Consider the following 13,750-nt stretch of genomic DNA (forward strand, 5'->3'; position numbering starts at 1 on the left):
AAGAGGGAGGGATGTGTATCCTACTTTGTTTTGGTGAGGGATCGACTCAGAGTGAATGTATGTCAGAGAGCGGTAATGACTGTTTCTTTTAATTGTTTTGCCTGAGGTATTTTTACAGTTCTCCGCAGCATGGTATTTTGTGGGTCTGCAGTTTTTGTACCCCTCTCTCTCTCTCTCTCTCTCTCTGAACCGGAGATTTCACAGAAAAGGGAGAAAGGAAACTTTATTCTATTTTACGTCACAATAACCTTGTGATTAGGCCATGTGATGACTCATCTGCAGATAATAGAACAACCCCAGGTGTTATTAGATTCAGGGTATAATAGTGGTGATATTAAAGTGTAAACATTATGGTAGGTACAAGTGAAAAGCATGCTTCTATCAGAAGGTGTAGTGACTAGGCTGGATGGTCAGGTTATACAAGCATCTTAATCATGGATTAATTCATGGGGAGAAAGAAACAACCTCTAGCCAGTCCGCATATTTCCATCCCTTATGCCCAGTTATGAGTAATATGAGGAGTCACTGTTTTTATTAAGTTAACATTGTCATTTTAGGATTGTCGCATATCAATGAGAGCTGTCCATAATAGGCTTAACATATTCATGACTGCTGGCAGATTAAACTTATTAGCTTTATTATAGACGGTCATTGGTATTCAGAGAGGATCAAATGAGGACTATATCTGGCTAACCTTCCGTCTTATACAGCGTTTATCTTAAGCACGTAGATAGCAAACATTAGACACTTTTGCATCCATTTATGAAGCTAGGCACCAAACTGACCTATTTTCCACAATGTAGCCCCCTATCCCCCAGTCTGGAGTGCTTGTGGTGACGTAAAACTTTCATATGAAGGTAATTAGGCTTCGCAGGGAATGAGTCACCGCTGTTGGTCAAAAAAACAATCTGAGCCTGATGTTCCATAGCGTACCCCAAAAAAATGTAATTCATTGCATGAACATAACAAGATGACAAACTTATGTGCAAATCTTTGATTTGCAAAAAGCTCTTCAAACATAGCAACAACGGTTTTTCTCTGTTTCTGACCTTCTGGGTAAAATATGAAGCGTTTAATGGAAATGCTGTTGTTAAATGTTCCATTAGACAGTCCAGTATTTTGCTCCCCAAATACACCAAACTGGCCACGCCCAGAATCATAATAGTTGTTTAATGCGGCCACAGTGAAAGTGTGTAGAATGACTCAACAAGGAGAGTTAGAGCTGTATTAGCATTACAGTGTAGTTCCAGTGGCCTGATAGCTGAGAACATGTAGCAAGAATTACTATATTGTGATTATGTGTCTGTGAGCTTTGAGAACCATATTCCGTGATTTCTATCCCTGCTTTATGTCATTTTCAGGAGGCAGGTAAATTTGGTGGTGAAATTGTTAAGTTGCATTTTGAGAGATGTAGGATCACGTATTTATGGAGCCTGAACCATACTACAGTCTAAAAATCAGGACAACTTGGCCACTGCTCCTTCAGTGTTGACAATTAAAGCAAACCTTGCGTAAGTGCAAGTATAAGTAAATCGTGATCCCCTTTAAGACACAACACAAAAAATATAATGAGCCCAGACCCGAGGTTGTGACTAAAGGCCACATACAATTATTTCTAATTTTCCTCTTTCTCTGCTTCCTCTTCTTCACAAAGGCCTCAAAATAGCTTCAGATCAATACATAGAGGGCTGGCAGCTGATGAAGGGACATAAGCCACAGAAGGAGTTGAGTTCACCCCACTTAAAAAGTGTAGGAAGTGCCAATGATTTAAGCATTTTATAAGAGTTTATAATCACAGGCTCATATAAAAGATGGTTCATGATCTAGGACGATTAGTCAGTGGCACCGACATAAGAGTTGGATTAACTCCTTGTCTGAAAATCTCCCCAAATTGTAATCTGTAGCTGATTGTATGATAACATGTTGTCTGTTCTTATATTAGTATCAGAACATAAACAAACTGATAATTATAGAGCACATAGTGTGTAATTAGAAGGAATTTACCCAATGTATCAGCTGGCTAACATCCAACACGTCCCATTCCCCTGCAGAGAGAGACTTCAAAGGTCAGAATAGCTACTGGGCTGCAGTTGTGATGGAAATACTCATCCTCACCACAGTCAGTGTCCGTTCTCACATAACCCTTCTGGTTTCTATAGTTATTGACTATTGGCTATTGACTCTCCTCCTCCTCCTCAGGTCTCTCTTCCTGTCAGAGTCATTGGTAATGCCGGGGGAAGACCGTGGGTGAGGCTTGAACTGTAAACACAGGACCCTGTTACCTAGACGCTAAAGGAGACGAAGAGGGGGGTGAGTGCGTTTTAGACTAATGGTCTCTATTCTGTTGTGTCATTTAGCCCCCTTTTACTGTAATAAATTCAACTGATATGAGATTAGAAAAGATTATGGGGAAGTCTCCATCACATGAGCTCTAGAATTGGTCATGAGTACCTTGAGGGGATACAGAGAAAGAAAACAAGCTCATGAATATCTTGTTTGAGCTGCTTTGCCTAATTTAAATGGGAATTGCGTCTGTGAGTGCACGTGTGTCCAAAACCATTGAAAAGACAGATTGCCTAATATAGATTGAAGGTGCGCACGTGAAAGACCAAAACCCGTTCAAGGGTCATGCTTATCCTCTCAACTGGATTGCGTTAATCTACTAATCAAGATCCATTTACATAACTGCTTCAATGCAGCTGCAGTTAAGCAATTATTGCCCCCATTTCCTTTTTTCCCCACAATGTGGTATCTACTCTCGTTCCCAGACTGGAACTTTAATCTCACTCCCCACGAGTCCTGTTGATTATTCTCTCTTTAAATCCTTTATTTGTCTGCTCTCCTTCCTTTTTCGCCTGGGTCACCCTCTTATAAACTGTAATGTTTCTTTCCTTGTCTATTTTCCGGTGCTCCTTATAGCAGTTTGCATTGAACATGTATGTGAGCAAAAATCCATATACTCCCGAGCATCGTTACAAACTCTTATGTTTGGGCACAATCAATATTTTGTTGTCACAGAGGAAAACATGCTAATGAATATTACATCCAAATCACACATTTCGATGCAGGCTATCACAGCTTGTTTTGATGAATAAATCACTCAAACAGCATTTGCCTGTACTGCAGATCATATTCTCATCCTGTGGAGTTTGAATTATGTGATTAAATATAGTTGTAGACAAACAGTGAATTCTAAAGAAAACGAAATGACATGGATGGTAAAGGTTCCAGCACCTTATTCCTTTGATAATGTATAGCACATAAATGTGCTTGTACTATATTCCCCATTTAAAATGTCATGGTTTCTTTTTGAATGCAAACCTCATTGACTAAAATACCGTAATATGTTCTATGTATCATAACAATAGGAATACACAATAGATGCATAACCACATTTTGCGTCACATTTGTAAATTGAATTAATGATAACGTGTTGTGTACTGCCATCTCCTGGTAGAAAACCTTTTTACGCTGTTGCAAACAGAAAAAATAAATAATAATAAATAATGATTTATAACACAAAGCTGGAATATAGACACATATTTTAAAATGTAACCCATTCAAACAGTTGGTATATGTTAAATCAATTTTAATAACGAGCCCTGATATATTTCGGTGGTTGATTGCTCTTGACTGAAAGACATTATTTCGACTTCCTACATTTACAACCAATCAAACCGCATTTAGTCTTCAAGTTTGTCCAATCACAACACGCAGAATACGAAGTGGGCGTGGACGCCAAGCGGAGCAGCTGACAGACTGAACTGTACATTGTGTATTTGTTTTACTTTGACCACGGAGAGCCAGCGCACTAACCGGACAGGCTGATCTTTACAAAAACAAAAGGGAAGAATGATTTGGGACACAGAATAGCAAAGAAACTGAGTTATCACTCGCGTCCTTGTCACCTGGAGGATTTACTTTCCCGTGGTAAAGGTGAGCGGACAGTAGTGACGTTAGCATTAGCAACAAAAAACACGAATGGGAGTTATTTTAGTTATCTGCCACATCTTTCACTGTCAGCTATATGTCGGTTACATAAAAAGTGTAACCCTGTAAATACACTGCATTGCATTGGCTGCGGTAAGCTAAATGTGGATTTCTGCATGCTCACTCCACTGGTTGATTGGAGCCCCCTTCTTGCTGGCCGGATGGGGTTCCCCTAAAATACCACAGGACGTTTCCAGTCAGGACACTTTAAGGATGTCACCTTCTCAATATAGCTGCTCAGGGCTCACTTGATAATGTCTAAAATAAACTGCAGACCACATGACAAAAAAGTTCCACACAGCTTGACCACACTAAAGTCAAACACAACATAGATCTGCAGTCAGGATATGAACCGTTAAGTTAATTAAAAGGAACTGGGCACAGGTCAATACTTACATGTGCCATAGAGACAGATAAGTCAATAGTCCCGTCTGATGACTCCTCTGCTGTCAGTTGTTGTTGGAGAGCCACAGGTGTCTGTTGTGTTAAAGCTGAGGCTGTAAGATTGTTATCTATTCAGTAAATTGTTCCAGTTTATATCAAATATTCTAAAGTCTAATTCTCTCATCTTGTTCATTCTTTTTTTTGCTGCAAAATTGCAGCTACCTCGATGTAAAACATTGGACAAATTCACAAATTAAAGTATTTTTGGATACAACTTTGTTACATCACTACTTGGCCTTTGGTGTATCAATACAACATCCTCACTCAGCTGATACAGCTGATATTTAACCACAGACACTGTACCTTCCTTCTCCTTCATTCCTTCTTTCTGTCAGCCGGTTAGCCTTGAACATGTACTTCCTTACACACTCTTTAAACCCTAGAGTTTTGTTGTTGACTGATTAGTTGTCTGGTATGTTTTTCAGCCATGGAACCATCTCTGACCGGCAACCCAGCCACCACGAAACCCAGCCCCTCATCTCCTTCCACCCTGAGGCCGGGCCCTTTCTCCGCCGGCTCGACTTCTACAACAACCGCACCAACCTCAGACCGCCTTCAGCCTAAGCTCACCCTGCCAACACCTCAGACCACACCCTCATCTTCTCCCTCCACTGCCTCCCCTCGAACTTCTCCATGTCTTTCCTCCCGTTCGTCCTCCCTGTCCACACCGCCTGCCTCCCCTCTACGCCAGCCCATCAGGAGCCCCTCGCAGGTGGGCAGATCTCAGCTTAACGCAGCCTCCACGGGGAGTCCCCCGACTGCATTCACAGTTGCTGGAGCGGCCGCCATGGCTCAGCAGCCTCCTCCCACACCTGAATCAGGTGAGACTCAAACGCTGAGCTTTGACCTTTTACACTTCTAATCACAAATCTTTACTCTACTGTCTCACTTTTCGCTTCTCCACCAATCAGTGCAGCCAACACTCCCAGTTTGCTGTGTGTACTGTAGTGTCTCCATGACAGCCATAGACAGTCACCACAACATGTAAAGCAGCCTGTCGCACTCTGCTGACTTGAGGAGAGAAACCTGTCTCCCCTCCGTCTTTTCAGACCATTTCCACTCTGAGTCGTTAGTTCCCACTAATCAAATCCTGCAGTGAAAGATCAGATAGTAGGAGATCCGTTAGCTGCTCTGGGAATATCACATTTTCATTTGTTGCATGGCTTTGTAGTGACGTCTAGACATGTAAATATGGAGTATTATTGGAAAGTGTGAAATCCAACACCTCAGTCATTCAATTTGGACCACTTTGGACTCGTACTCAGTCCTGTCCCCGGAAAAATATGTGCCCTGTACCATGTGTCTAGCTGTTAATATTATCATAATGTAGCAAATGAAAGTCACTGTGTCAGCGGGTGTGTTTCTTTAGGGAAGCTAGCAGCTGCTGTTATTTTAGGGACAGCAGTATTGACTGGCATCTGATGGAAGTTACCGGATCCCATTGCATTTTCTTTTTGCTTCCAGAGACAGACCACCACTTCACTTAGAAGTATCACTTACAGCCTGGGGGGCGTTTTGAATCTTCTAATGTGTTTCAACATTTGTTGCCCCCCCCCCCCCCCCCCTCCATCTTTTTCCTAATATCCATGACACAACAAATGTGACACCTTACTTTACAGGAAGTAGACCCATTTTTCCACATGCGCTCCAGTTCAAGTGAGGCACTGGGATTTAAAATTAGAAGAACTCATCAGCAAAAGAAGATGATAATTAAAGCAACAGGGTTCAGAGGGACGTTCTTGTCGGGGCAAACACTGTTTCTGGAAGGATCCGACTCATGCTGACGCTCTGGGATCCCTCCTCCCATTGACTGGCACATAGAACTGGACTGTTTCCATATGTAAACTACAGTATTTTAAAACCAAAGAAAAAAACTGATTACACCGTAGTCACCTGAAGAGATCTTAATTTATTTCATAGTTGAAATCTCTGTTTTCTCAGCATCAGGTTAGAGGCATGAAAAATAAATGGTTACGTTTAAGTTGAAGCATTTCCACATATCATTTGTGTCAGTTGTAGACATGAACTTAAAATGGAAACAGCTTGGTCAGCAGTTTCATTAACATGGATGCTCTGCTTTCACTGCACTGTGGTGACTTGACAGCTGGGTCAGGAAGACATGTTTGTGTGTGTGTGTGTGTGTGTGTGTGTGTGTGTGTGTGTGTGTGTGTGTGTGTGTGTGTGTGTGTGTGTGTGTGTTGTGGGCTCACTTGTTTGGTCTGTCTGGTGTTTCTTTTTTTTAATCTGTGTGTTTACTTTACTAACTCACCCACAAATCTTACACAATATGGCCTTTTAATTGATACAGTTTTACGAAGAATCTGTTGTACAGTGTGTACCTTTTTGTTGAGGACCCATGAAATCTACTGTATTCTGTTTCCTTCAGAAGAACCAGAGGAGGAGGTCAGTCTTGAGGATGTGGAGGAGAGAGCAAAGTCAGGAGATGCTCGAGCACAGAGCAAGGTCAGTGTCAATGAACATATTGCAAATACTATTGACTTTAGTGACCATATGGTGGGCACAGAACAGATCCGCCAAGTAATGATCAATGTTATTTAAAGAGCGACATATTAATGGGAAGGACAGGTCATGAGTCAACAAAGTCACAGTGATGCTTGCCTCGCAAATGTAAAAGTCTTTGTGTGCGTGTGTCCAGATGGGACGTTACTTCCTGGTCCTGGCAGAAGAACGAGATGAAGAGCTGAACAACTGCACAGCGGTCACTTGGCTAGTACAGGCTGCTAAACAAGGACGCAAGGACGCCGTCAAACAGCTGCAGCGGTGCTTAGCCTCCAGGAAAGGTACCAAAATGTCCCACTCCTACCCTTGATCTATGACTTATTAGCAAAGTAGCATCATTGGTTTGATGCTATCAGTTGGTTGGATTACCCTCCAACTGATGCTGAGAACACCTTTTGTGTTTGTCAGGCATCACTCTGGAGAACATTGAGGAGGTGAAGAAGTTGTGTACAGAGACGCGCTTTGAGAGAGGAGTCAGGAAAGCAGCTCTGCTGATGTACTGGAAGCTGAACCCGGAGAGGAAGAAGTCGGTGGCTGTTTCTGAGATGCTGGAGAACGTTGAACACGTCCACACAGAGCCAGGTACCGGAGGGGAAATAGTGTCATTTAACACACTGACATTGTAACGTTTTTTTGTTGCTTAATAGTAGTAAACTCAACATGCTGCAGATTGTTCTAAAGAGGCAAAGAAATACAGACTAGTTGCATGTTAAGAAGAATTCTTTTGTATTATCTCTCCTCGATTAATAGGCAAACCAATGTCGCCAGGCCCACTAAACAGCTCTGCTAAGAAACAGAGGAGAGTCCTGGAGACTATGGTCAGCAGTGAAGGTATGTGTGGTTTGAAACAACTCAAAAAAAGGAACTTTCAGATAAAATTTTGCTTGTAAGTTAACATTTGCGTGTCCTCTGTATGTCTTTGTAGCCAGATGCCAAGTGGGTCTTGACGACTTTGTTGAGATGACGAAGAAGTACGCTCAGGGTGTTGCACCTTCACCCGTCATGGCTACAGCAGGAGGTGACGATGATGATGACGACGACGACGATGATGATGTGGTGATGAAGAATCCAGATAAATTGCCCTTACACCAAAAGGTAGGAAGCTTTCAGACTCTGGAAGGATGTGTCTGCTCTCCATTAGACTCCATGCTGTCCTCTTTTTAAATCACACTCCATTGAAAAATGTGTTTGCTTGTGACTTTACTATCATAAAAGGGTAAAGAAAAACATAACATTTTCACATTGCAACTAAATGTTCAGTATTTCATTTGATATCGACAATCAGCAAACTGGTGGCTGATTACATTTTTGATACAGCTCTCTAAATGAGTCTTTGTCTAATGAGAAAATGAGATTTTGTGACCTCGTTGACCCCACTTTTTTCTTGTGGTTCCTCCAGTTACTGAAGTTCCCTCTGTTCGCTTTGCTGGAGATCAAGGAGCACCTCATCGACTGGGCGTCACGGGCCGGCATGCAGTGGCTCAGCGCCCTGATCCCCACGCACCACGTCAACGCACTCATCTTCTTCTTTATCATCTCCAACCTCACAATCGAGTTCTTCATCTTTCTCATCCCTCTGCTGGTTTTCTACCTCTCATTCTTCTCCATGATCATCTGCACACTGCGGGTGTTTCAGGTTGGTGATTGCTCCTTTTCAAGATACGTTGAATAGAGCTCAGTTGTATTGTTTTCTTATTGAACCTGTGTAACTGTACATGGATTTATTTATGTTTTACTGGAGGACTTTCTTTTTGTACTAAAGTATAGATTTAATGATCTTAGGATCTAAAAGTAAACTGAAATGAATTAGCATATTTTTTGACAGAATTCAAAAGCATGGGAAAACTTTCGGGCCCTGACTGACCTGCTGACACACTTTGAACCCGGTCTTGATCTGGAGCAGGCTGAGACAAACTTTGGATGGACGCACTTAGAGCCTTATCTGTAAGAACATCTCTATTTACATGACTCCATGGGGACATATTCAGTCCATATTTATTCCTTTCCTTTTTATTGTTTAATCTGGTTTGTTTGCAAATGTTAAGTTTGGTTTTCTTCAGGTTTTACTAGTTTGACTACAAAATGTCTGTTTAGCATTTTCTTGTAGATATAGTCATGCTTTCTGTTTAGGCTGATTTACTTTTTAAATTGTTTTAAGAAGCGAACTGTAAGTTTTTATTTCCCTTCTTTAACCTGACCATTAATAAAACAAATAGTAAGAGCACACAATGAAGTAGAAAAGATGTAAAGGTGAAGTAATATACTCAATTGTATCAGTAAAATGAATTAAATCAAGATAATGATGAATACAATTATTATGCAATTAACTAGAAATGCTTCTGCAGCTAAATGAATACATCCCGTCTCTTTGTGTTCCAGGTACTTCCTGCTGTCCGTGATCTTTGTGGTTTTCTCTTTCCCTGTTGCTGATAAATCCTGGATCCCCTGCTCAGAGTTGGCTGCTGTCGCTCTCTTCTTCACCGTCACCGCCTTCCTCAGCCTTCATGCCTCTGCTCAGCTCTTCGCTCGTAGGGCCCTCCTGACAGAGGTCCTCTCCGGAGTGTGCTCCCTCACCCACCTCCTGCCGGTCTCCCTCCCCTGGTTCCTCAAGGTCTTTGGGATGACGTTCATCACCGTGCCTCTAGGGGACAACGTGGTGTTGAACCTGGGGGTGCCATGTCTGCTGTATGGACACCTTTTCTATCTGCTCTTCCGTATGGCCCAGCTCAAAGGCTTCAAGGGCACCTACCTGTGCCTGGTGCCCTACATGGTGTGCTTCACCTGGTGTGAGCTCAGCTTGGTGTTCCTTAATAACGCCACTGCAATAGGACTCATCCGCACCTCCGTCGGCTACTTCCTCTTCTTGTTCGCCCTTCCCATCTTCTCACTAGGCCTGGCTGCAATGCTCATCATCCAGTTACTGCAGTGGTTCCTCGCTCTGGAGGTGACCAAGATGGTGGTGACCTTGATTATTTGCTTCGTGCCAGTAGTGCTGAGGCTTTGGACTCGCTTCAGCCTCAACCCCATCGGGGTTTTTCGGTCTTTGTCACGAAGCAGCGTTGTGAAGCTCATCCTGGTGTGGCTCAGCGCGGTGGTGCTCTTCTGCTGGATGTACGTCTACAGGTCCGAAGGCATGAAGGTTTATAACTCCACCCTGACGTGGCCCGAGTACAGCAGCCTCTGCGGCCCAATGGCCTGGAAAGAGGCTAACATGGCCCAGACACAGATTCTCTGCTCTCATCTAGAAGGACATCGCGTCACCTGGACTGGGCGCTTCCGATACGTCCGTGTGACCGACATCGAGAACGGGCCACAGTCGGTTATCAACCTGCTGCCTGTGTTTGTGGGGAACTGGATGCGGTGCCTGTACGGTGAGCCGTATCCTTTGTGTGAGGAGGTGAAAAATGTCACAGCCGAGCCTCGGCCTCTGCCTGCCCCGGCTCCTCCTCCAGAAGATCCCCTCTGTAAACTCAAAAAGCTGGCCAAGCACGAATGTCACATCAAGCGCTTTGATCGATACAAATTTGAAGTCACGATGGGCATGCCGCTGGAGAGGAAGACCAGGAACGGCACGATCATAGAGGACGAAGATGCGACTAAGGACATAGTACTGCGGGCCAGCAATGAGTTCAAGTCCATGCTTTTATACTTAAACACAGGAAGCCTGGTGGAGTTCAGCACCATACTGGAGGGCCGTTTAGGCTCCAAATGGCCCGTGTTTGAACTGAAAGCCATTCACTGCATGTCATGCGGTGATGCCCGCTTGTCCAGCCGCAGGCAGTACAAGATTGAACACGACTGGAGGCGCACGGCTCAGAGTGCCCTGCAGTTTGGTTTTGACTTCTTCTTCAACCCCTTCCTGACCGCTCAGCTACAGCAGCACACGGAGACTGAGTTAGAGACTGTGACACAGGAGGAGGGGTAGAGACCTGGCCAACACACCTAACTAACATACCAACTTACTAAGAAATAAGTTGTTTGATAATATTATTACTAGTTGAAGAACATTAATGATTGTAAATCACTCTTCTTAACACTGTAAGAGGGTGAACACATACTCAGAATTTGTGGTATCAGTCCGGTTGTAGATCTATGAGCAAACGTGTGTTTGCGTTCCAATAGCTTTTGAGCCAAAATGTGTCAGAATACAAGCACAGCAAGCACTCGCACACCGCAAACAAACTGCACCAGAGTCCGCTTGGAAGTGGACCGAGACCCACTTCTTCAGGCGGTCTCGGTTTGGTTGTTTGGTCCGCACCGGGGTACGATCGAGCGTTTTCACACCAGCCCAAACGAACCGTACCAACCAAGCAACCAGACCTGAGTTAGTTTTAACCAAACCAAACGGGCTAAGTGTGAAAGCACCCTTATAAAGGGGAGAAATACATTCTAAAAAGTAAAAGAATAAGAATAAGTCATTTACTGCCTAACACTAATAATGATAGAAAAACACAATTAAAACCTCCTCAGATATGGGTAGTTGTGCATTTCATTTGATTTAAGTTGCATCTATTAATGTAGTAATTTTAATTTAGTTTGTTCGTTGTACAAACACTGGGTGTGCTGAACCAATTTCTATGTACGTATCAAATATTTGTACCCAAAATCATCAGTATTTAGATTTTACAGTGTCCTTGTTGAACTGAACTGTCGTTGTTGTGTCTGTGGACGACGAGTTGTAGAAGAATAAGTTTCTTTTTTACAACCGGTTGTAATGCTGATGATAACTTGAAAGGGTTTCCTTTGCTGTCAAGCTTTAATAATTTAACATTAGACAGTGTGCTGTATGTGCAGTGTGTAATTGTAGTGGGAGATTATTTTTAAGTGCCTTATAAAATACACTAAATCATGACTTTAATCCTAAACCTTAGCTTAGATGTTTATCTCTGCCTTCTCTGTTCTCCTTCCTTGTTCTCTGCTGTGCAGAGATTTAAAATATTGAACATTTGCAGTCCCTGAGTGATGATGTGTTCTGAAGTTAACTACTACGGTTTTCTTTACTGTGACCCATAAACATAATGAAAACATTTGCTTGTTGCTGTTTTTGTTCAACATTACCTGCATTATATGTTTTTACATACAACATTTTAAGGTAGGAAGCATGCCCTTTCCTGCCATATAGTGCTAATTGCTCACTGTTTGAGAACACGATTTGAACACGGTAGGAAAAGTACAGCTGGTTTATACAACTATTTTATTTAGCAATTAATAGTTTGGTCTGTAAAATGTAAAAAAATCGTGAAACATTTCCATTCTAGTTCAAAGGTCCACAGTGATGTCTTAAAATGTCTTGTTTTCTCAGTCCAAATCCCAAAGATATTCAGTTTAATATGATATAAAGGAGAAAAGCAGGAAGTCTCCATATTTGAGAAACTACTTTAACAATCAGTTGATTTTCAAAATAGTTTGCCATTATTGTTCTGCTGTGTGAAAGGCCTACAGTGTCTTCATAGGTTAGGTTTGGGTAGCAGAGACATTGCTAGGGGCATACATAATTTCTGCACTGCATTGCAATAATTGTTGGAATCGTTAAAGCGCCTATAATCAATATAATAAAAACATATAAAACAATGTGTAAGGTGTCACTCATAGTGTTATCACCTGAATCTGCAGCTCCCCTCAGTTTTATTGAGCTTTACATTGCGTTTTATCTCATTGTTTAGCTGTACTGTTCTGCCCTCGTCAAAGTCTCCCCTTCCTTAACTAACCAAACAAATGACTCCAACAGACTGTCGTCAATGAATGACGCGTATTGCGCATCCCCGTCTGCTACTGACGCTGAAAATGGAGTAAAAATGAAATGAAGAAGAAGAAAAAAGGGAAACACTAAGTATGAAGAGCCTCACTGACATTGATTTCCATCATGCATTCTGTTCCTCATAAAAGTGATATATATGGCTACCAATACAGCTAGCTGAAAGCAGCTTACAGGACAGACTTCATGGTGCTCAATGAATAGTGCATAACACAAAAAACATGGCCTAACCTAGCCATCCATTAAAAAAATAAACATTTACGAAAATATAGATATTTTATAAAACTATACTCACAGACAGGGATTCCAAAAGAAAATGGATGTAGATGCTTTGACTCCACAGTTCCACAATGTGCTTTCTACCTGAGAGAGCAAGGAAACAAAATGGCCACCTGCAGGGTTCAAGGGGTAAGCAAAAAGGCCGGTATTCTACAAAACTGAATCAGCATCACCTAGTGGCTGTAAAATGAACTGAACTTAAATGTTTCCCAGGTCAGAACAGTACTGACTGAGCTGTCTTCTTTTACTGTTTTGCTTCACTTTCACCGCTCTCATAATTCCCGGCTGCACCAAACAGCAAGCAGACAGTCAGAAACTAGCTGAACTAAGTGGAGCATTTTTCAGCTAAAGAGTGTTTCCTTGAGGAGTTGGTAGAGACCAAAAACCAAGTTGAAAGAGAGTTAATACTGGACTCGCATTCATAAGACGGCCAGAAACACAACTCCAAAAGAACAATACCATACACTCTGCGATGCAAGTTCGTCATGACCAACATCCAAGGCGATGATATGTTAATGCTGCGTTCAACTTGTTTCCGCTGCCCCCACATGGCCACAAAATCAAGTGCAGGTTTAATGTGATAAGTTCCACCTGTGCTTTTCCTGCTATGACAAGACAAAATGTCTGCTAAGGGGGGAAAAAAAATCTGTGAATGGGATTCATTTGGGAGCAACAAGGGTTTTATTAATATATTAAGATCATATTTATGAATAAAGATGTATTCAGAAAGCAGTATGGCATGTAAAGTGCAAGACAGACATT

General features: G+C 42.3%; 1 protein-coding gene across 2 annotated transcripts; it reads left to right on the forward strand.

The window, feature by feature from the left end:
• The first annotated feature begins 3,763 nt into the window (after positions 1 to 3,763).
• wfs1b (Wolfram syndrome 1b (wolframin)) lies at positions 3,764 to 11,981 on the forward strand. Of its 2 annotated transcripts, none has more exons than XM_068714820.1 (10): positions 3,764 to 3,936; positions 4,860 to 5,255; positions 6,821 to 6,897; positions 7,091 to 7,235; positions 7,363 to 7,536; positions 7,705 to 7,785; positions 7,880 to 8,049; positions 8,354 to 8,590; positions 8,780 to 8,898; positions 9,334 to 11,981. In XM_068714820.1, exons 2-10 carry the CDS (start codon positions 4,862 to 4,864, stop codon positions 10,877 to 10,879), a joined length of 2,943 nt encoding a protein of 980 aa, XP_068570921.1. In that variant the 5' UTR covers positions 3,764 to 3,936; positions 4,860 to 4,861; the 3' UTR covers positions 10,880 to 11,981. The 2 variants fall into 2 exon arrangements, with proteins under 2 accessions (XP_068570921.1, XP_068570922.1); XM_068714821.1 differs by having other exon boundaries at positions 6,824 to 6,897.
• The last annotated feature ends 1,769 nt before the right edge of the window (positions 11,982 to 13,750 follow it).

Source organism: Cebidichthys violaceus, unplaced genomic scaffold (assembly GCF_023349555.1).
Source record: "Cebidichthys violaceus isolate CVI_PGR_0920_01 unplaced genomic scaffold, fCebVio1.0.p SCAF_2, whole genome shotgun sequence".
NCBI lineage: Eukaryota > Metazoa > Chordata > Actinopteri > Perciformes > Stichaeidae > Cebidichthys > Cebidichthys violaceus.